General features: G+C 35.8%; 1 protein-coding gene across 1 annotated transcript in view; it reads left to right on the forward strand.

Annotated features, from left to right (window-relative positions):
* GBE1 (1,4-alpha-glucan branching enzyme 1) overlaps positions 1 to 24,936 on the forward strand; it is a 290,929-nt gene that overhangs the window by 264,469 nt on the left and 1,524 nt on the right. Inside the window, exon 15 of the mRNA XM_060150750.1 lies at positions 11,055 to 11,172. Coding sequence (XP_060006733.1) covers positions 11,055 to 11,172 — 118 coding nt within the window. The remainder of the gene's footprint in view (positions 1 to 11,054; positions 11,173 to 24,936) is intronic.

Here is a 24,936-nt window from a genome sequence, read left to right on the forward strand (position 1 = left end):
TTAAAACACCTACTTGTAGAATTATTGTCAGAATTAAATGAATTGATGGCATGTGAAAGGCTTGGCAACAGTGTCCAGCACATACTATAAGCTCAGTACCTGTTAGCTGCGATGGTCATAAAGTCTTCTGCTCCCTGCTATATCTTTTCCTCATTCTTGTGCCATTGGCCCACCTTTCTTCCTTACCTCCACTTTCTCCACATGCTGCACCACTATCTTGATTTCCCTTTCTTCTCTAATCACTCTTTGTGTTGTCTTTTTCCCCCTCAGATCCAAACCCAATCATTTATTCTTTTTTCTTGCTCTTTTCCCTTGAAGAACTCGTACATGCTCATAACTTCAACTGTAGCTCTGTGAAGATGATCCCTAATTGCCACTTCTACCATGGTCTTCCCCTATTCACTAAGTGAAATTTTGTGATGTTTAATGACTGTTAGGAAATACTGAGCAGTCTGGAATCATAGCTTTTTGAAAGATAGAAGAACTGTAGCATGACCTGGTTCTATTCAATTAAATAGAATTGGTTGGATCAGATGTATTTTAGAGATGGTTTCCAAATTAGTACCAAAAGTTAAATTGCATAACACTTGACAGTGTATGAATACTTTTATTTATATTGACTCATCTTGCCCTCACATCATCTTAGTGATGGGGTCAGGCAAGTATTTTTATCCTCAAATTAAATATAAGCATTAGAAAGATTTATAACTTTCACAAGATCATATTCTTAGTAAGTGAATAAATGTGATTTAAGTCTAGTTCCTGTAAGTTCAGCACAGTTTTTTACTTGGGCACCAGATAATTCACCTTTTGTTGCCCTGTAGAAACACCATTAAAATAAGTAAAGTGTGTCTCACTAACTACTTATAATTTTATTTGTTTTCTCTGCTTCTCTTTGTAGAAGTTAATGGTGTCTCTGACTAAATGTCATTTTTTGCAGTGTTACACTGTCCTAGTTTCTGACACAAACACAGATCAATTTAGCTGGAGTATTTTTAAAATAAACATATTCACTTTAAAGGGATAAAATGATTTTTTAAGGAAAAAGATGACTGCTCAAATATTTGTTAAACCAGGATATAAATCTAAGTATATTTCAGCTTCAAGTGCAGATTGGGAAAGTGTCATGCTAGGTGCTGAAGGATGTTAGAGGATAAAGAGTCTGGGGACTAAAAATCCCATAGAATAAAGAACACTTTACAAAGAGGTGAAAGAGAAGCGTCCTGCTATCATCAGCTTTCTTTCATTTAATTGTATATATTTCCTTTTCTTGCCGTAATAATTTTGAAGGTAGGAAATTTATTCCTGGTGATATTTTGTTTGTTGACAGCTTCAGACAACTTACCTAAGGGATATACAGAATTGTCTTACCTAAGGGATATACAGAATTGTCTTACATAACTCTTTTATGACCATAGTAGTCACATCACTTTGGAATTTTAATAATATTTGGATAGTCTATATAAAACTCAACATTTGTGAAATAACTATAAAAATAAATAATTAAGTCTACATAGAATTTGATCCAAAATGTACCAGAATTTTTGCTCATTTCAATTATGTAAATCATCTTTATATTTGACTATCATAGCCAAAACATTGGTTCATTTTGTTTTGAATTGTACAAAAATGCACTTTTCAGAAATAACTTAGCAGCTTTACTCTTTTCTTGTGTAATTCTTTTCCACATCTACCTAGTAAGATTAAATCAATATGATTGTTTTCAAGATAATTGCAAACTACTATACTAGATTTATTATACCCCTGGAAAAAATATATATTAGCAATCACATGTGTATGTGTGTTTAAAGCTCTCTCACTCAATTTTTTTGGTGCCTGTGGAGAAATGTTTACTTTGAATCTTTTTCCTCACAATCATCAACCTAGGTAAAGTTTTGATAGTTACTGACTGTATGCCCAGAAGTGCTCAGGAGTGACTGGGAGTAATGATGCATGTGCGCGCGCACACACACACACACACACACACACACACACACGCACATACTCCTGTAAGCTTTACTTGACAGTTTCTCAAGGAAAGCTAGCTCAGCCCCTTCTCATTTACCTTTCTGAAGCACTGAGTAAGCCCTAAAGTATTAGATTTTCTATTTGGTCTTAAAAGTTAAAAGAGAAAGAAGAATATAGACTATACATTACTCCTAATAAATTTTGACTTCAAATAAAGAAAAAGGATATTTCTACTACCAACACTAAAAGAGTAAGCTTTCAAATGTTTAAGTATTTTAATGTTCATTTACTTTGCAGACTTTAACTGGCAGATGGTGGTAGAGTGTAGAAAATATTATACCTAAGTGCATATCCTGGCCTTGCCAAATTATGTATAAAATCATATATATATGATTTTTCACAGTCATTTTGATGTTCAATGCTTAACTTCAGTCATCTGTATAAAGAAGGCTAAGCAGTCAAGTTGAAAATACAAGTCTTTGAGTATATGTCGACTTTAGTAAACATGTAATCATTTATCCACTTCAACTAAGAATTATATAAAATGTCTGTCTCCAGGGCTCATACCAATCAGAGTTATTCACTTGAGAATTAATTGCTTCAAGCTGACATGCATCTGTTTAACTGTTGTGACTGTTCCAGAAAGAAGGAAAAAAAATCTTTTAAAATGTCCAAGTAAAACTTTATAGATAATGAAATGGGATTGTGTTAGAAGTTACATTGTACGGATCTGGAATATTAACTCTATAAAATGAGGGAAGAAAATCAAGGTTGTTCTTTTATGACTAAAGTAGTGTTAAATTATTTCTTAAAGTTTAGCAAGAGCATGCATAGATCAAAACCCAAGGAGGATACTACCATAGGAAAATAATGAAAGGAAGATCCACTCAATAAATATTCCAGGTACTAATCTAGGTCCCAGGTAGAGGGCAAGAGGGGGGATGGGGAAAGACATATTTCCCTTATAGAGGTTTATTTTAATTAAAGGAAGAGAGAAAATATAATAATTAAATTTATAGGATGATAAAAGTTGATAATGCTGTGTTGAAAAATCAGGACAAATGCAAGAGCGTGTGGGGAAGTGTTTAATTTTCAGTTAGGATGTTCAGAGTAGGCTTCTCAATCTTTCTCAGAAGCATGAGGAGCATTTTTAAAAATTCATAAAATTTTAGGGCTTCCCTGGTGGCGCAGTGGTTGAGAGTCCGCCTGCCGATGCAGGGGACACGGGTTTGTGCCCCGGTCCGGGAAGATCCCACATGCCGCGGAGCGGCTGGGGCAGTGAGCCATGGCCACTGAGCCTGCGCGTCCAGAGCCTGTGCTCCGCAACGGGAGAGGCCACAACAGCGAGAGGCCCACGTACCGAAAAAAAAAAATTCATAAAATTTTAAAAAGTGTGTAGTCCTCAAATAGTTCAATGTACTGTCCAATCAAACTTCAATGTTCAGCTTGTTTAAATAACAGGAAAAGTGTTTAGATTCTAGTGAGAACAAAGACATGGGAGAAAGGAATGGAAAAAAAGGTCACAAAGGAAGCAAAGGCCAAGTTGGGTGTAAAAAGTAAGAAAGTAAATCGACCTACTTTTACATTTTTCATCACTTTAGACAGCAGTTTAAATGGTCCAGGGTCTATAATAGTAATATAAAGAGCAGCTAATAACTTGAGCATTTTTCCCAGCACTGGGCACTGTGTTAAGCACTTGATGTACATTGCTTCTGTGAATCCTTGCAGCAACCCTCTGATATATTACCTCCATTTTACCAGTGAGAAACTGAGCCTCCAGGAAATTCAGTAACTTGCTGGAAGACACACAGTTGGTAATTGGCAGAATCGAGTTTAGAATGCAATTGTTGGACCCCAAAGCCATGCACCCACTGTATTTTACTGTTTTAGGATGCTTTCTCCTATTCTTGTCTGTCTGCATGAAATAGCTTAGATGATGCTTACTTACGCTAATTGTCATTGTTTTTCAGGAACTTTGAAGGTTCCAATTATATTTTCCATTTATATATACATTGCATAGGACTCTATTAAAGGATGTATTAGAGTAAGTTTGGGTGAAGACGTTTCTTTATAGCCTATGTCAAAATTATTTTGAGTTCAAAAGCACAAGCACAATATGTTTGTAAAAAATGTTGCATCTGCATGGTCAAAACTCATTTTGATGACAAAGCATGTGTTTAAAAGATGTATGAAAATTGGTTGTTTTTTCTTTTGCAGTTCTAAATAATTGCTATTGCTTCATCAAATAATTGAATTTATAAGTTCTTTGGGTAATAATCTTTAATGTCACAGACAAAGACCGACAGTTTTAGAGGGAGGTTAGTCTAGAAGTGTGGGCATATTTTTTTCCTTATTTTCCTTTCTTGAGTTACTGAGAAACAGTGACATTTTTTAGTTCAAGTTATATAATCTTCTAGGACAAAGAAAAGTTCCTAATTAGGTTAGTCAAAGAATTCTGTAAAGTATTTAGAATAATATTTCTATTTGCATAGAGAAATATGTAGTGCTCAATATTTTATATTATTCAATTTGGTGCCTAAGAATGAACTAATAATTTGCTTGAAAATGCATTTCAAAAAGCATAACAATCCATTAATTAACATGGTAGATTATATTTGACCCCCTCATCCTTTGAGTTTACTTTATTGTTATTCTGCATTGTACAATTTCTAAGAATGTATAGTTAAGGAAGTAAGCTTGCAGGAGTTGGAGTTTATTTTTTAGGCTAAAATCAGAAACCTACTGATGAAACAAGCACATTCTAAATTATACTAGAAATATACTTTTGTTTTTCACTTAATTAAAACATGTGGTTGTCATTTAAACTTTTAATGAAAACATTGTTCACAAACTTGAATGCACGTGTAGCTCATGCATTGAAGTTGTTGCTTTTCTCAAGGACAATAAAATTTTAATGTAAACTAATAAAAATTTTAAAAAATATATTGTACCCTTAAAGGGAATTTCCACTTGCCTTTCATTATATTTAAAATATACTTTGACTACATTCAGTAGTAAATTTCCTATTTATTTTTATTTTACCCTCTTTTAATTTTATTTTAGAAATAGTATAATATTGGGTGAGTTTTTTTTTTAATTAAAGTTAGGTAGAGCAAAAAGCTAAATGGATATTATCTATTGAAAGTAATATACTCATAAATGTCCATCGCCCTATAATAGTTTCAAACAAATAATGAAAATATCATTTCCATTTCCATTGGTGAATTTTTAAATCATCGTATATTCTAGATGACAGAGCTAAAGATAGAAATGCCTAAATCAGATACACACACACACACACACACACCTGCCTCACTCTAACACACATACATTCATAAAACATACAGCAATACATTACAAGTTTTTGCTACTTCTATATTTGGAAAGAGAGCAGAGAGAGCAACTAAAGGTTGTCATTTATGACCATTTCTGTGGTTCAGGACAATAAATGATGTATAATTTAACTATATTTATAAAATAGAGAGACAGATCTATTTGAGACGCTATACAGCCATAACCTAGGATTTTGTGAATTATTGCTGGCAATAAATAAAATTCATTTCATGAAACATAGAAAGGGGAGCATTATGTTAGAATATTGAGGCAAGTCCTGTGCTGGGTGGTTATCTTTAGACTGTTAAAAACATGAAATTATTTTTGTTTTCTACCACCTGTTCTTATACTGCCAGATGTTTGTTCACAGTTCCTTAGAATTTCGTACCTACTGTTTTCTGCCTTTGATACAGATTCTCTCTCTTGGAGTCGCTTAACTCCCAAAAGTTATTGCAATCATAATACTATGGGTGGATTGATTAAAGAATCAGATCTAAAAATAACGTACCAAATTCATATATTCTAAGTGTACATTTTTTTCACATTTTAACATGTCTTCAATTGGGATGTGTCTTACAGTGATTATCATGGTAGTGATATTTTTCTCTTTATTGGAGGTGTACAAAATAATTCATCTTAAAATTGAAGGTGTCTTAGATTTAAAGATATATGGTAACTTACCAGCTTTGCCATCTTTATGGCCACCTAGTCACTAGAGAACCCCTTTTATTGTCACTCAGTCTGAAACCTCAGGGTTTGTACCTTACAATAAATTTCCTTAGTTTCTTCAGCAGGAGTGAAGTGAGTTTAGTGCAGAATGATTTAAACGATAGTACTTCTTACATCAAAATCCTTATACTTTGAACAGACACTTTATCAAGTGGCTGAGCAAACACAGCAGCTTTTGAAGTATTTGAAGAGCCATTGAATTTAAGAGTCTTCATGTCTTCACTGTTCTTTAATCTTATTAGTACAGGTCTTCAGAACATGGCTCTTCCTTGGTTCAAATTTAAGGACACATGATAAAATAATGCTTAAAACTTCTTATCTACTTCAACCTGTTGATAGATATATCAAATACTTAGGAAGCTCTTGAATTTAAAATAAGAAGAAATAATATTTTAAAATGATAACCAAATGGATAGGGATCTATTTGATCTCCTTTTTTAAAAGAAAATCTCTATAAAAATTCTATCATTCTATCATTCTTTCCGTGCTGTATTTTCCCAAATTGAGCAAGGTACATTTTTTCAGTTCAATAATTTTGTGTTCCCCAATCAAGTGACCAAATGAACCAACTAAACAAGAAATTGATCTAGAACAAATGCAATAAACCTCAGATATCCAGACTCCTTAAGTAATGTTAAGAATTACAGTCCTTTAACACCAATCTTTTAAATTTAATTAAACACTCAGATGGATATCACTTTATCTGTTTTCCTTGTTTTTATTCTTCATGTCATGTTCATTCCAACCTCTTTATGCTTAGAATCTAAATTTAGAATTAAACAAGAAATTGCCTGCGAAAACACTTTGCCTGATTCTTGGCATAAAATAGGCATCCACTTGAGGAGAGTAGGGTAATTAGGTCTGAATTTGACTTGTGTCTACATCCCAGCTCTGCCACTAAACTTATTGTGTGTCTTTGGGCACAACTATTCTCCCCTTCCAAGTGTTTCCCCAAATTGAGCATCAGTTTCCTTACATTTGAGTACCATTAGTTGCACATCCAAAATCTCATTGGTTTATGTATGTCTCTCCATTTGCATTATCCAAGTTTAGCCATACTACTATCCGTGAACCATTGTTAGGTCCCTGGCTGGTTTCTCTGACTTAGTCTTTCCTTTGTTCATCCTATTCTACCCTCAACCTTCAGGTTAATTTTTTTGTTTTGTTTTTTTGTTTTTTTGTTTTGCGGTACACGGGCCTCTCACTGTTGTGGCCTCTCCCGTTGCGGAGCACAGGCTCCGGACGCGCAGGCTCAGCAGCCATGGCTCAGGGGCCCAGCCACTCCGCGGTATGTGGGATCTTCCCAGACGGGGACACGAACTTGTGTCCCCTGCATCGGCAGGCGGACTCTCAACCACTGCGCCACCAGGGGAGCCCCAGGTTAATTTTTTTGATTGTCATAACCTTTCTCACAAACCTTCAATGTTCTCATACTTAATTACAAAATAAATCTTAACAGTCTAGCCTAGCCTTCAAAAGTTTTTGTTTATAGACTGTCAATCCTACCTTCCCTCCTTGGCTCTACCTCTCATTGCATATTGCTTTCTGTTTTATTTATAGACATTCATATTCATTTCTAATCTCCCCTTAATAGGCCATGAGTTGCATGTGAACTAAAACCACATCTTAGTCATTTTTTTTTTATATCTTGTACAGTGCCTCCTACATTGTGTGTATTTATTAAGTGCATGGGAAAATAATTTCTCCTACTTTCCTCGAATATAAAAAATAAGACATGTAATTTGGCCTTTCTTGGTGAATCAGAATTGTCATCCTGAATATCAGTTTCAAAGATGTATTGAGAAGCTATTATGAGAAGGCGGTCTGCTAGGTATAGGGAGGTAGCTATGAATTAAAGAGATGTGAAGGTGTTGAGATGTCCTGCTAAATTTGTTTTATCCACTGTGGAACTGGAAACCACATGAAGAAGGTAGTTTAAGTGTAAATTGGCTCTGAGTTATATTTTCAGAGGGATGTTCTTTAGTGGAAGACAGGGCTTTGTAGGGATATTGGTGCTGTGTGGGTCCCACGTCATGTGCGTGTGTGTATCTGTGTGTGTCTGTTTGTGTGTGCTCACATGTACATGAGAAAGAGGGAGTGAGGGAATGCCTGAGTGAGAGAAGAGAAAAACAAAAATCCAATTGCGCATAAAACCTCTTTAAAAATGTTTATGCTAAGCAGTGTTCCTAAAAGACGGAGTTTCCTGATTTTTGTGTCAACTATGAATTGGCATTTTCCATTGGCACTTGCCATCTACATCTACAAGGATTAAATCATGAGCTGCTGCATCTGCTGACTTTCAACACCCCCTGAAAGGAGTTCAGGGTGGAGAGCAGAAATGAGGCACTCTGTGCTCTGGGAAAAACTGGCAGATCAGGCCTTCAGATAGTTAGATATTTTCAGGAGCAATTTTATGAGCCCAATTCTTGTATCTCCTCATATATAGAAAAGCACTAAAATCCTTCATGGTGACGTCTGCTCCTGTGACTAGCAGTAACCTGCACGAGACTAGTAGAAAACTTCTGTAAAAAATATGTGCTTGATTGCATGTACTCCCCCGTCACCAAAATATACACCAAAATATACACCATATATATACTGACCTTCCCCCCTGCCTCTTTGGAGCAGTTTGTCAGAGCTATCTGGGATGCTGTCTCCCAGACTACAGTCCTCATTTTGCCCCAAATAAAACTTAACTCGCAACTCTAACATTGTGCATTTTTTTAAGTTGACACTTGAGTAGTATGTTGTAATAATTTACAATTATAAAGCTCTTTCACAATCATTACTTTTAATCTAGTGTTTTAAATTGTTGGAATTTCTGGAGTTTAAGGGATGTGTTTTCTAAAGGACGTGGCTGTATTCCCTGGGTAATAGAGACACAGGGCTGGGGAATTCTGAAAGTGGCCACAGCAGAATTTTTTTCTTTAAATTATAGATCAGAGAAATATGTCTAAACTGATATTTTGGAACTTTATGGCTTTTGTAAGCTTTTTCTTTATAGCTATAAATTATAGATTAAGTGAGTAGATTCTAACCATTTTCAGTGTGATGACCCCTTTCAATGTCAAAAAAAATTGCTTCTTATATAACAATTGTTCTTTCAGTATCCTTGATTGAGAAAATGTATCAAAAAACTTACTACAAATTCTGTGACTTTTTAAATGAATTTATATCTCATTAATCAAAAAAGTGCATATTCTTTGAAATCCAGTACCAAATGGGTATAATAACATAATTTAGTCTTCAGACAATGTACATATAGAATCCATCCCAGTCCCTTTTAATAACATAATTACTCATTCTGTGAGACCCTTATAACACAATGACCAGTGATTATCAACCCGCAGGTTGGGAATCGGTGCTTTTCATGGTATACTTGCTGTCTTCAGTCACAACTACCAATAATCTATGCTGTTAACCAATAACTTAATAATTGATACTGTATTTCAAGTGTTTTAGAAAGGATTCTAGGTCATTATTCTCTAAACTGTATTGTACTCTTTTTGTTTTTGTTTAATGCTTTTTGAAGACTGTGCAAGTATTTAATGAACTAGGATGAAGAACCAAAACTAAACTTTTATTTTAGTAGTTCCTTTCATTCCACAATGCTTCATTTATTTACCATGCCCCTAATGATTTATTTTCACTGTGTGTATTTCCCCATTAAATAAATCCATATGCTCAAATCATGTGCAGCTCTACTGAGTGACTTTAGAATGAATGAGCTTGTGCCCAGTAGTCACCTTTTGAACTCAGTCTTTCTCCCCCTCCCTCTCCCTCTCTTTTAAACACAGTAACATGCTGATTACGGTATTAGTCTAAATTTGCATCAGAGTAGGCTGACCTGGATTGACTGAAATGGCGCCACCACTCCCAGCAAAAGTTCCTGTGGTGCGTCCATCTGCATCTCTTACCCACACAGAAGCCCCCTAGGCATGAAAATATGGTCATAGTTTGTTATCCACATGTACTTTTTTTTTCCTATGTACTTTTAATGTGATAACTTTAGCTGTAATGAAAAGGTACAAATGTTTCTGAGATTAAATATTTATATACGAGGAAAAGAAAATACAAAGCACCTAGACACCTATCTGTCTCCCTCCTTAGGCTAGAAGAAACTTAAATTTCTAGGTACCCATTTATATTTACTTGTGGATTTTTTAATCAAGTATCATTTCTAGACTTTCTGAGCATAAGTTTGAACATAATAACCGTAGCTGTTATTTTGTTATAAATACAATAATGCTAACATGCATAATAGCTCATTGTGAAAAATCAGATGTTAAGTTGTAGCAGATCACATGATTGCAACATGAATCCACCTGTGGCATGATGGATAGTATGTTTGCATGATCTTGTGCATTAATAGAAGCATGCTGCTTGTAACCAAGGGGAAAGAATGAGCCTACTTGGTCTTCAGGCCACACATGGACCTTTACTTCTCTTCTGTGTTCCTCACTTTATCAACCAGGATCTAGCAAACTGCAATGAATTCAGAGATAGGGAAATAGTAAAAAGCCATATCAAATGAGTAATGATCAAAGGTTCTGGGATTACATTTAGTAAGTATTTAGTTATGTATGCAGAGGACACATGGAGACAAAATAGCTATTGTTAAATATTTGAAAATTACTGTATTTTGAACTTATTCCTTATGGCTTTTCTGGGTAGAAAAAGTCCCAAGAAATCAAAATTCTGTTTAATATGGAGAAGAATTTCTAACAAATGGAATTAGTTACATGAAGAGGAAAGTAGATTCTTCATTAATAGGTATGGATGATCATGTGACGAGCTGTGATAAAAGGATAACAAGGATCCCATGGGTGTGCGGACTAGATAGCCTATAAAGCCCCTTTCAAACATGATAAACTCAAACTCAGAAATCTTAGAGAAGAAATGAGAACATAGCACAAATCATCATTAAACAGTTTTCAAAATACTCGCTTTTAAGTCCTGTCTCAGAAATGTTTTATAATGTCTCATTCAACTCCTAAACCGTTGTGGTTCCTTAAGAGTTGTACGTACAAAATTGTGCTAGATTCAGATGCAGCGGAATATGGAGGACACCAGAGACTGGACCACAATACCGATTTCTTTTCTAAACCTTTTGAACATAACAACTGTCCCTATTCTCTTTTGGTAAGTAAGATTTTTAAGGTATTTTCATTTCATTTAAATTTAATTCTGTATTTTCAAAATGATGTGTTTTTGTCCAAGGAAACAACTCTTCAACAAGTAAGCAACTTGGAGACAAGGCAGAGAGTAGGGAAGTAGGATTGCACTAAAAAAATAGATTCAATGTGTGGTGCTAGACTGAACTGGGTTTTGGAAAAACAAATAATAAAGGATATTTAGCTGACAAGGAAATTTGAATATTAATAAGATTAAAAATTATTTCTCAAAAAATAAAAGGAAGGCACATTTTAGTTTTCTTTCTATTATGAATATTTCTATTTTTATACAATTTACTTTCTTTCTGTTCTTGCTTTCTCTGTAATATTTTACATTAAACAGATTTCTACATTATTGGTTATCTAATGAAGTTTAATTTAAAACACCTTAAAAGAATCTATATATACATCTTTTTCTTTCATGTAGTTATTGATGACTGAATTCATTCTAGTTATAAAATTCTCTGGTTTCCTTATATTACTGAGGAGAGTGTTGTATTATATTAACTAACTTTTACTTTGTGATGTTGACACAATGAAAGAATATTGCTTTAGACTACTAAATTTAATTTCTTTTAAAAATGTAGATAAAATTTTGCCATTTGCAACAATATGGATGGACCTGGAGGGTATTATGCTTGGTGAAGTAAGTCAGACAGAGAAAGACAGATACCATTCGTTATCACTTATATGTGGAATCTGAAAAATAAACAAACAAATGAATATAACAAAACAGAAATAGAGTCACAGATATACGGAACAAACTAGTAGTTACCAGTGTGGGGAGGGAAGGGGGTAACAGCAGGATAGGGGGAGGGATTAAGAAGTACAAACTACTATGTATAAAATAAATAAGCTGCAAGGATATATTGTACAGCACAGAGAATATAGCCAATATTTTATAATAACTATAAATGGAGTATAATATATAAAAATTTTGAATCACTATGTTGTACACCTGAAACTAATATTATAAATCAACTATATCAATAAAAAAAATTAATGTAGAATTTAGAAGCTCTGCAGATTTGGAGGAATTCTTCGTTTAATTTATGGCCAAGTCCACATCTGCATTATGTATGTTTTCCTTTTCCTGACTAGTTATATATCTATCTTTCTTCCTCTTCCCTCTTCTCTCTGTCTCAGATCTGCATTTTTTTGTTTGTTTCACAATAAAAGGTCTTGGATTAAGATTTAAGTCAGAAAGAGAAAAACAAATATCGTATATTAACGCATGTATGTGGAATCTAGAAAAATGGCACAGATGAACCTATTTGCAGGGCAGGAATAGAAAGGCAGACATAGAGAATGGGCGTGTGGACACGGAGGGGGTAAGGGGAGGGTGGATGAATTGGGAGGTAAGGTTTGACATAAATAAACTACCATGCATAAAATAGATAGCTAGTGGGAACCTGCTGTATAGCATAGGGAGCTTAGCTTGGTGCTCTGTGATGGCCTCGTTGGGTGGGATGGTGGGGGGGAGGGAGGTCTAAGAGGGAGGGAATGTATGTATGCGTATGGCTGATTCACTTCAACGTGCGGCAGAAACTGACACAACATTGTAAAGCAATTATACTCCAATAAAGAAAAAGAAGGAAAAAAAAGAAAAAGGAAAGATTTGTTTCACTTACGTGAGGCCAGGATGTATCCCACAAATGTATGGCTTTATCATTGCTGTTAAATTCTCTCATTTTTTTTTAAGTTTGGGTAAAAGTCAAGCATGAGAATCTGTTTGGTACCCCTGGCTCCTCCATTTTTCTACTATATCCCCAACTGTTAGGGTGGTACCAGCACCTTACTTTGTAAGCTGCCATATTATATATGTCAAAGACAGTGGCATAAAATAAATAAAACGAGCAGGGATGACCAAGATTAAGTTGTTGATTATCAGCTCTGAGGAAAGTCAGTAGCCTTAGGAAACCTAGGTGTTACCCTATGTGTGTGTTGAGGTGAGGTGTTGATGATGTTGATATGGCTTAGATAGAGATCTAGATTCATATGTATTTTCAAGAGGGAGGGCTCAAAGCTGCTAGTGGATTCTATCTCCAAAGAATGATTGTCGTAGTTTGTCAGAACATTCAGTTTTGACATGTAAAATAAGACTGATACAAATAGTTTCTGACATGAACAAGAAAATGATCTTAAAGCTCTGAAATAACCAAAAGAGTTAGAGACTCCTGAGGGGTTAGGGAAGGTGACAGCTCATAAAGAGGAGTCATGGAGAAGTAGCACCCACTTGTGATAAAGCTGAACTTGAACCAGTTGAACTAGACTGAAAGGGTTTTGAAAGTTTCAGATAGCAAAAATGTTATATAGCCAACTTTCCTAAAGGTTCGTGTATCCAAAGAGGGCTCTGTTGGGAAGGGAAGCCTGGTAATATAGTAAAAAAGACCACAACATGTCATGGCAGGGAATTTGGGATCATTTACCAGCTATGAGAACTTGAGTAATTTGATCTTTTTGTGACTCGGTTTCCCTGTCTGCATAGTGAGGATTAATAATAGTATCCTGCCTACAGCAAGAGGTTCTTGCGAGGCCTAAATTAATTAACACAGCCAAGCTTTGGGGAAGCTGCAAAATGGTACTGCACATGTATTCAAAAGTTACTATTGTTGTGGCTATTCAATAATTATTTAGGTATTTTAAGCGTGTCAAGACACTAGGTGCTTTGAGGATATTCTCCCAATTTTGGAAAAATTATCATCTTAGGCGAGGGCTTGCAATCTTTGGGGGTGGGCAAAAAACATCTTGACATCCTTTTGATTTTTTAAGAGCAAAGATATTCTGTTATAATTAAAACAAGCCAAGTAACCAGTGGCAGCAACAGTCAAGAGATTACTTTTCAAGCACTAATTGAATTGATCTTCCAAATATGGACTGTGCAGTTCTAAATTAGCAGGTGGAATGGAGAAGGTCAGATAAGTCTCCATAAGAGGTAGAGGAATACAGCACTGCAAGCACATGAGAAATAGAACACTGCCTGTAATAGAATTCTGATCCAACTCGGTCAAAAGGTAAAGATTGGCCCTGTCTTCTCAGCAGCAGCATCTTGTTTTCGATAACTACTGATGCTTTAGGAATGACTCCATTTATTTTATTTTTTAATTCTTTTATGTTTTTTTATTGGGGTATAGTTGTTTCCCAGTGTTGTGCTAGTTTCTACTGTACAGCAAAGTGGAGTTACCTGTGCTATACAGCAGGTTCTTATTAGTTATCTATTTTATACATATAAGTGTATATATGTCCATCCCAATCACTGAGTTCATCACACCCCCCAACACTTACCCCCTGCTTTTCCCCCTTGGTGTCCTTACATTTGTTCTCTACATCTGTGTCTCTATTTCTGCTTTGCAAACAGGTTCATCTGTACCATTTTTCTAGATTCCACATATATGCGTTAATATACAATATTTGCTTTTCTTTTTCTGACTTACTTCACTGTATGACAATCTCTAGGTCCAGCCACACCTCTACAAATGATCCAATTTTGTGACTTCTTATGGCTGAGTAATATTCCATTGTACAAATGTACCACATCTTCTTTATCCATTTGTCTGTCAATGGACATTTAGGTTGCTTCCATGACCTAGCTATTGTAAATAGTGCTGCAATAAACATTGGGGTGCATGTGTCTTTTTGAATTATGGTTTTCTCAGGGTATATGCCCAGTAGTGGGATTGCTGAGTCATATGGTAATTCTATTTTTAGTTTTTTAAGGAACCTCCATCTGTTCTCCATAGTGGCTGTATCAATTTACATTCCCACCAGCAGTGCAAGAGGGTTCCCTTTTCTCCACACCCTCTCAAGCATTTATTGTTTGTAGATTTTCTGGTGATGCCCATTCTAACCAGTGTGAGGTGATACCTCATTGTAGTTTTGATTTGCATTTCTCTAATAATTAGTGATGTTGAACAGCTTTTCTTGTGCCTCTTAGTCATCTGTATATCTTCTTTGGAGAAATGTCTGTTCAGGTCTTCTGCCCATTTTTGGATTGGGTGGTTTGTTTTTTTAATATTGAGCTGCATGAGTTGTTTATATATTTTGGAGATTAATCCTTTGTCCGTTGATTCATTTGCAAATATTTTCTCCCATTCTGAGGGTTGTCTTTTTGTCTTGTTTATGGTTTCCTTTGCTGTGCAACAGTTTTTAACTTTCATTAGGTCCATGTGTTTATTTTTGTTTCTATTTCCATTATTCTAGGATGTGGGTCAAAAAAGATCTTGCTGTGATTTATGTCAAAGAGTGTTCTTCCTATGTTTTCCTCTAAGAGTTTTATAGTGTCCGGTTTTACACTTAAGTCCTTAATCCATTTTGAGTTTATTTTTGTGTATGGTGTTAGGGAGTGTTCTAATTTCATTCTTTTACTTGTAGCTGTCCAGTTTTCCCAGCACCACTTATGGAAGAGACTGTCTTTTCTCCACTGTATATCCTTGCCTCCTTTTTCATAGATTAGTTGACCATAGGTGTGTGAGTTAATCTCTGGGCTTTCTATCCTGTTCCATTGATCTATATTTCTGTTTTTCTGCCAGTACAATATTGTCTTGATTACTGTAGCTTTGTAGTATAGTATAAAGGCAGGAAACCTGATTCCTCTAGCTCCATTTTTTTTTTTTCTCAAGATTGCTTTGCCTATTCAGGGTCTTTTGTGTCTCCACACAAATTTTAAGATTTTTTGTTCTAGCTCTGTAAAAAATGCCATTGGTAATTTGATAGGGATTGCATTGAATCTGTAGATTGCTTTGGGTAGTATAGTCATTTTCACAATATTGATTCTTCCAATCCAAGAACATGGTATATCTCTCCATCAGTTTGTGTCATCTTTGATTTCTTTCACCAGTGTCATACTTTTCTGAGTACAGGTCTTTTACCTCCTTAGATAGGTTTATTCCTAGGTATTTTATTCTTTCTGTTGCAATGGTGAGTAGGATTGTTTCCTGAATTTTTCTTTGTGATCTTTTGTTGTTACTGTCTAGGAATGCAAGAGATTTTTGTGCATTAGTTTTATATCCTACAACTTTACCAAATTCGTTGATTAGCTCTAGTAGTTTTCTGGTGGCATCTTTAGGATTTTCTATGTATAGTATCATGTCATCTGAAAGGAGTGACAGTTTTACTTCTTCTTTTCCATTTTGAATTCCTTTTATTTCCTTGTTTTCTCTGGTTCACATGGCTAGGACTTCCAAAACTATGTTGAATAATAGTGGTGAGAGTGGACATCCTTGTCTCTTTCCTGATCTTAGAGGAAATGCTTTCAGTTTTTCACCATTGAGAATGGTGTTTGCTGTGGGTTTGTCGTATATAGCCTTTATTATGTTGAGGTAGGTTCCCTCTATGCCCACTTTCTGGAGTTTTTACCATAAATTGGTGTTAAATTTTGTCAAAAGCTTTTTCTGCATCTATTGAGATGATCATATTGTTTTTCTCCTTCGATTTGTTAATATGGTGTATCACATTGATTGATTTGCATAGATTGAAGAATCCTTGCATCCCTTGAATAAATCCCACTTGATCATGGTGTATCATCCTTTTAATGTGTTGCTGGATTCTGTTTGCTAGGATTTTGTTGAGGATTTTTGCATCTATACTCATCAGTGATATTGGTCTGTAATTTTCTTTTTTTGTAGTATCTTGATCTGGCTTTGGTATCAGGGTGATGGTGGCCTCATAGAATGAGTTTGGGAGTGTTCCTTCCTCTGCAATTTTTTGGAAGAGTTTGAGAAGGATGGGTGTTAGCTCTTCTCTAAATGTTTGATAGAATTCACCTGTGAAGCCATCTGGTTCTCGACATTTGTTTGTTGGAAGATTTTTAATCAGTTTCAATTTCATTACTTGTGATTGGTCTGTTCATATTTTCTATTTCTTCCTGGTTCAGTCTTGGAAGGTTATACCTCTCTAAGAATTTGTCCATTTCTTCCAGGTTGTCCATTTTATTGGTATAGAGTTGCTTGTAGTAGTCTCTTACGAAGCTTTGTATTTCTGCAGTGTCCATTTTAACTTGTCCTTTTTCGTTTCTAATTTTATTGATTTGAGTCTCCTCCCTGTTTTTCTTGATGAGTCTGGCTAAAGGTTTATCAATTTTGTTCATCTTCTCAGAGAACCAGCTTTTAGTTTTATTGATCTTTGCTATTGTTTCCTTTGTTTCTATTTCATTTATTTCTGCTCTGACCTTTATGATTTCTTTCCTTCTACTAATTTTGGGGCTTTGTTTGTTCTTTCTGTAGTTCTTTTAGGTGTAAGGTTAGATTGTTTATTTGAAAATTTTCTTGTTTTTCAGGTAGAATTTTATTGCTCTAAACTTCCATCTTAGAACTGCTTTTGCTGCATCCCATAGATTTTGGGTCGTCGTGTTTTCCTTGTCATTTGTCTCTAGGTATTTTTTGATTTTCTCTTTGATTTCTTCAGTGATGTCTTGGTTACTTGGTAGCGTATTGCTTAGCCTCCATATTTTCGTTTTTTTACGTTTTTTTTTCCTGTAATTTATTTCTAATCTCATAGCATTGTGGTCAGAAAAGATGTTTAATACAATTTCAATTTTCTTCAATTTACCAAGGCTTCATTTGTGACCCAAAATGTGATCTATCCTGGAGAATGTTCCTTGTGCACTTGAGAAGAAAGTGTAATCTGTGGTTTTCAGATGGAATGCCCTATAAATATCAATTAAATCCATCTGGTTTATTGTGTCATTTAAAGCTTCTGTTTCCTTATTTATTTTCATTTTGGATGATACGTCCATTGGTACAAGTGAGATGTTAAAGTCCCCCACTATTATTGTGTTACTGTCGATTTCCTCTTTTATAGCTGTTAGCAGTTGCCTTATGTATTGAGGTGCTCCTATGTTGGGTGCATATATATTATAATTATTATATATTCTTCTTGGATTGATCCCTTGATCATTATGTAGTGTCCATCCTTGTCTCTTGTAACATTCTTTATTTTAAAGTCTATTTTATCTGATATGAGTATTGCTACTCCAGGTTTCTTCTGATTTCCATTTGCATGGAATATCTTTTTCCATCCCCTCACTTTCAGTCTGTATGTGTCCCTAGGTCTGAAATGGGTCTCCTGTAGACAGCATAAGGTATGGGTCTTGTTTTTATATCCATTCAGCAAGCCTGTGTCTTTTGGTTGGAGCATTTAATCCATTCATATTTAAGGTAATTATCGATATGTATGTACCTATTACCATTTTCTTAATTGTTTTGGGTTTGGTTTTTAGGTCCTTGTCTTCTCTTGTGTTTCCGACTTAGAGAAGTTCCTTCAGCATTTGTTTTAGAGCTGGTTTGGTGGTGCTGAATTCTCTTAGCTTTTGCTTGTCTGTAAAGCTTTTGATTTCGCCATCCAATCTCAGTGAGATCCGTGCTGGGTAGAGTATTCTTGGTTGTAGGTTATTCCCTTTCATCACTTTAAATATATTGTACCAGTCCCTTCTGGCTTGAAAAGTTTCTGCTAAGAAATCAGCTGTTAACCTTATGGGAGTTCCCTTGTACATTAGTTGTCGTTCTTCCCTTGTTGCTTCTAATTTTCCTTCGTCTTTAATTTTTGTGAGTTTGATTACTATATGCCTTGGTGTATTTCTCCTTGGATTTATCCTGCCTGGGACTCTCTGCACTTCCTGGACTTGGGTGGCTATTTACTTCCCCATGTGACGGAAGTTTTCAATTATAGTGTCTTGAAATGTTTTCTCGGGTCCTTTCTCTCTCTCTCTCTTCTCCTTCTGGGGCCCCTATAATGTGAATGTTTGTGCATTTAATGTTGTCCCAGAGGTCTCTTAGACTGTCTTCATTTCTTTTCATTCTTTTTTCTTTATTCTGTTCCATGGCAGTGAATTCCACCATTCTGTCTTCCAGGTCTCTTACCTGTTCTTCTGCCTCAGTTATTCTGTTATTGATTCCCTGTAGTGTATTTTTCATTTCAGTTATTGTATTGTTCATCTCTGTTTGTTTGTTCTTTAATTCTTCCAGGTCTTTGTTAAGCATTTCTTGCATCTTCTCGATCCTTGCCTCCATTCTTTTTCCTAGGTCCTAGATCATCTTCACTATCATTATTCTGAATTATTCTTCTGGAAGGTTGCCTATCTCTACTTCATTTAGTTGTTTTTCTGGGGTTTTATCTTGTTCCTTCATCTTGGACATAGTCCTCTGCCTTTTCATTTTGTCTATCTTTCTGTGATTGTGGTTTTCGTGCCGCAGGCTGCAGGATTGTAGTTCTTGCTTCTGCTGTCTGCCCTCTGGTGGATGAGGCTATCTAAGAGGCTTGTGCAGGCTTCCTGATGGGAGGGACCTGTGGTGGGTAGAGCTGGGTGTTGCTCTGGTGGGTAGAGCTCAGTAAAACTGTAATCCGCCTGTCTGCTGATGGTTGGGGCTGTGTTCCTTCCCTGGTTGTTGTTTGGCCTGAGGCGACCCAGCACTGGAGCCTGCAGGCTCTTTGGTGGGGCTAATGGTGGATTCTCGGAGGCCTCAAGCCAATGAATACTTCCCAGAACTTCTGCTGCCAGTGTCCTTGTCCCTGCGGTGAGCCACAGCCATCCCCTGCCTCTGCAGGAGACCCTCCGACACTAGCAGGTAGGTCTGGTTTAGACTCCTATGGGGTCACTGCTCTTTCCCTCGGGTCCTGGTGTGCACACTACTTTGTGTGTGCCCTCTAAGTGTGGAGTCTCTGTTTCCCCCCTGTCCTGTCGAAGTCTTGCAATCAAATCCCACTGGCCTTCAAAGTCCAGTTCTCTGGGGATTCCTCCTCCCATTGCTGGACCCCAGGTTGGGAAGCCTGATGTGGGGCTCAGAACCTTCACTCCAGTAGGTGAACTTCTGTGGTTTAATTGTTCTCCAGTTTGTGAGTTGCCCACCCGGCGGTTATGGGATTTGATTTTATCATGATTGCGCCCCTCCTACCATTTCATTGCAGCTTCTCCTTCGTCTCTGGATGTTGGGTATCTTTTTTGGTGAGTTCCAGTGTCTTTCTATTGATGATTGTTTAGCAATTAGTTGTGGTTCCAGTGCTCTTGGAGGAGGGAGTGAGTGCATGTCCTTCTACTCCACCATCTTGAACCAATCTAGGAATGACTCATTTTAAATAAGTCTTTAGACTCCAGATGAAGTGATCACTGGTTTTAATGTAAAAATAAGGGAACCCAATAAATCAACTGTAATTCAATTAAAAAAAAATTGGTTGGTGGTTAGGGATGATTTCTTAAGCAAGGTGTGTGTACCTAAAATATTCATTATAGTATTTCATATATTTTTGTATATGACATTGTGATTTTTGTAATAATTTATATTAACGCAATAAAATAATATAATAAAATTTGGGGGGGGCTTCCCTGGTGGCGCAGTGGTTGAGAGTCCGCCTGCCGATGCAGGGGACACGGGTTCGTGCCCCAGTCCGGGAAGATCCCACATGCTGCGGAGCATCTAGGCCCGTGAGCCATGGCCGCTGAGCCTGTGCGTCCGGAGCCTGTGCTCCGCAACGGGAGAGGCCACAACAGTGAGAGGCCCGCGTACCGCAAAAAACAAACAAAAAATAATAATAATAAAATAAAATTTTTTTAAAAGAATAAGGGAGCCCAAGTAGACCTGAAAATCCAATAAAACAGATTCATTCTTACCAGGATTATCCTTCAAAGAGCCAAAGAAAAAAATTACATTAATATACATACCTAATATAAGAATGCATCATCATAATGGAACTCTTTATTAAACTGATCAATATGCGCTGGGATCCAATCAGGTTTCTTGAACATGACCCTAAGTGCTCTAGGTCTCATTCAACCACCTTCTGCCTCCCACATGCCTAGAATAAAGAGGGAAGGGGAGAAAAAATGTAATTTTTTTTCTTTTCCATGAAATTTCTGTCCATCATAACTAGTACACTGTATTTGCCAAAGCTTAATTTGCAAGCTCAATAATCCAAAGGATCTGCTGATTAAGTGTCAAATCTGTTTTCAAAGATAGCAACAAACAGAGCTCAAAGGAATCTTAAAATAGCCATATATGCTGCAGCATCACCAGGTACCATCCCAGTGTCTTCTTTATATGCTCCATCAGTTGCAACTGTTAAGCCAGAGGAGAACTGCATGTGTACTACTGTTGAAACGTATATGCTAAAGTCGGAGTATCTCACAAATGCCAAGAAGCTATAGGGCAGAACTTTTCCATTCTTCTTTACTGACAGTTTTTGGAACTCCATTTTAGCATAATGATTTCTCTGTATTTTGGTTCCTGATATAGGAACTTATATTAACCTATATCTTAATCAGTGCATGAGGAGGGGCAGGGGTGCGCTCTGTCTCTTTTCTGATTCATAAGTTCAAATTCCATGGCACAAATGGAAGAGCAGAGATTATTGAACCTGAAATGAATTAGATTCCTTTACAATAACTTAAGCAGTCTTAATGGTGAAATGTGAATAAAGCAATAGTTTTAGCATCTATTACTTTGCCAATTAATCTCCTTATCCTTAAGAAGTAGATCTGTTTATTCCCATTCTAAATTTGGTGATTCAAAGGTAGACTTCTAGTTTAAATAGGGCATTTGGCATAGAGGTATCTTTCTTATTGTCCCTCAGTTGTAGGCATTGAAAGTATAAATTAAGTTGGGAAATGTTTTTTGCTCTATCCAGAATTATGAAAATGTTTAGGTTTTTTTTTTTCAGACAAAATCAATTTTGATTCTTAAAGTTTACTCTTTTTCATATTCTAAATCAAATGAGATAATATATACTTCTACATTAATAAGATTTTTTTCTTAGAAAATATTTTGTGAACTAAAGCATGTATGTAAAAATTGAAATTATTATATATGTCACCCTTATTTTTCAAAATAATTTTTGATTTTTTATGACAAGTGTATATATATAGATTGTTAAGGGTCTAATGCCCTTTTCATCAAATGATGTTATCACTCTGATTATGTGCTATTGCTAACTTTTACAATTTCTAAGAACATTTCAAAACTTGCCTTTTAAATTTTTTTGTTTTGTTTTGTTTTGTTTTGTTTTGTTTTGTTTTTTTTGCGGTACGCGGGCCTCTCACTGTTGTGGCCTCTCCCATTGCGGAGCACAGGCTCCGGACGCGCAGGCTCAGTGGCCATGGCTCACGGGCCCAGCTGCTCCGCGGCATGTGAGATCTTCCCGGACTGGGGCACGAACCCGTGTCCCCTCTATCGGCAGGGGGACTCTCAACCACTGCGCCACCAGGGAAGCCCTAAGTATTTTGTATTTAAAGTTATTTTCAAATTTTCTGTTTTCAAATTTTTGCCATACTGTTTGCAAAAATTATGTAATTAATTTGTGTAATTAAATTGTGTAACTCAATTTTGACCCTAGAAGAACATAATACTTTGCCTGGATGACATAATATAGTAGATTATTGTGTGGTCAGTTATTTTTTGAGCCATACTAATGGTTTGCATAGTGATTAAGTCATTAAGGTAGTCAAAATAACTGGATAGATTAGCATGCATTTTGACTCTCTTAATAAATGAACTGGATTATAATGTGACATTCTGATTCCTTGTGGAGAATGGACTATAAAGATAGCTAGAAACAATGAAATTCATTACGCTGTCTCACATGTTCTTCATGGGATTCTAGCTACAAAATGTTTACGGCCTAATGGTTAGTAAGTGAGCCTAGTGAACGTGTTTATCAGCATATTTTATTTGTGATGTGTGTACTAAATGGTTTCTATATACATATACTTAAATATGAGTTGTTCGTATTTAAATATAAGCATTTATGTTTAAATCTACTTAAAATATGTTCATATTTCTTTTGCCGTATGAATCAAAACTATTTATAGAATTAAAATTGTAAGTTGAGATTTACAGAGCCAATATTAGCACTAAATTATAGAGTCCCCAAATTGTTCATGTCTGTAATTGTCTCATCATAAGGATTAGCTCTAATTATCTTAAGTCCTTTAGTATAATTTGTAGTCATTTCCTAACTACTAAGAACACTGATTTATATACTCAGAACCCTAGTAAAGAAGAAAAGTCCAAAATCCATAAATAGCCATAGTTAAGAAAAATCCGTTGCTTGGGGAGATTCTTTCATGTCGTTTATACTGCAGGGGCTCTAAAGCAACATGAACACATTCTGGTAATTAACAATGCAGTGAAAAAATATAATTACACAATATTCCCATTAATGATATTGTACAATTATCAACTGATGGTTTTTGAGCAGATAGTATTAAGAGGTCTCTAAGTGTGGCTGGAATTGGCATCATAAAGGTCCTTACATAAAATGGCCAGCATCATTGAGAGAGAATTCTTGGAGGATTTTTTTAACCACTAAATGACAAAATAGGAAACTCAATGCATTTACTGCAAACCTTGAAGTTCTCATGTCATCCAGTTTGTTTTACACTTAAATTTGGGCTAGCTAGAATACCAGAGAGTAAGACTGCTTCTAAATTATCAACATATAGTTATTCATATTTCATTAATGAAATCAGTGTGAGGTTATGAATCAGAGTAAATATCAAAAGTGCATAAGATCCAGTAAGAGATTGAGGTGATGTGTCCTGCTATATCACTGTGCCACACTGAGCACGGACCTATCATTTTTTGTCCTAGGCCTGACTTGTGTGTTTTATTGCTTCTTTCTCAGGAGACTTGGGCTAATCAGAATATTTTTATCTGCATATAGGACCAAATAATATCAGAGACATGTTTTTAAGGTAAAGGGAACTGAAATTCTTTTTTCCAGTTTCCGGTGCTGCTGAGAAATTTAGATTGGTCTTTAGTTTTAGAATGGCCCTGACAGAACAAATCAGAACCATTCTGATTATAACCTGCTGTCCCACTGATTAGTTACACCTAGTTACTATGATTCCCCAAACTAAACAGCTAGAATAAATACATAGCAAATTCCTTTAGAAGGGCAGGACAACTGTCTCTTGATTCATGCCTGTTTTGAGAAGACCTGGAGAGAGAAATGATTGAATCTGATTGTTGATTTCTTTTATTTCTCCTCTTTTGCTTTGGTCTGTTGTTGCTTTAGTCTGTAGTGTCATTGTGGAAATAGGGCATCCTTTGGACTGGATTTGTCGGGACCGTTGGTAATAGTCCTGCTTTGTTCATGAGTACCTCCAGCTTCCTTTTGTTGAACCAATCTTATAACATCTTACCTATCACAGTCAAAGAGAAACTATTGAATGGAAGAGGTTATATTAGCAATCAAATCATGATGTGGTTTTATATGACATTAAAAACTGTGTAAATTGTAGGGAAACTGATTATGGCATTGAAATATGTGGGTTCCCCACACTTAACGACTGCAAGGATGTAATATTATCTTTTGGAAGTACTGGATTGCAAATCAGACTGTGAGACATTGAGTAATCCAGTAAACTGTTAGCATTTGTGAAATTTTTCTCAGATGACCATGTTCTTTTCCTAAATCACTGTTACTTTTGATTCAAAATTAGAAAAACTGTTCCCTAGTTGTTACATTCATAATATAAATTTCTCAAAATTCCACCATTTAAAAACTGCTTTAATCTTTAATGTTCAAAGCTAACCAGATGTATTGGTGTATCTTATTTTTTTTAAACAGTTGTAAGAGGTCTTTATCAGAGAAACCTCAAGGGAAAACATTGTGTTCATTTGCAGAGTTGACATGCATTGGACATACAGTGGTCTCAGTCAATGAAAATCAGCTGTTCTGTTCTTTAATTTTTTTTTCCCTAAAGCCCTGTTTGCTTTGCATTTTTCATTCCAGTTCTAAACTA

Source organism: Lagenorhynchus albirostris, chromosome 5 (genome assembly GCF_949774975.1).
Source record: "Lagenorhynchus albirostris chromosome 5, mLagAlb1.1, whole genome shotgun sequence".
Taxonomy (NCBI): Eukaryota; Metazoa; Chordata; class Mammalia; order Artiodactyla; family Delphinidae; genus Lagenorhynchus; species Lagenorhynchus albirostris.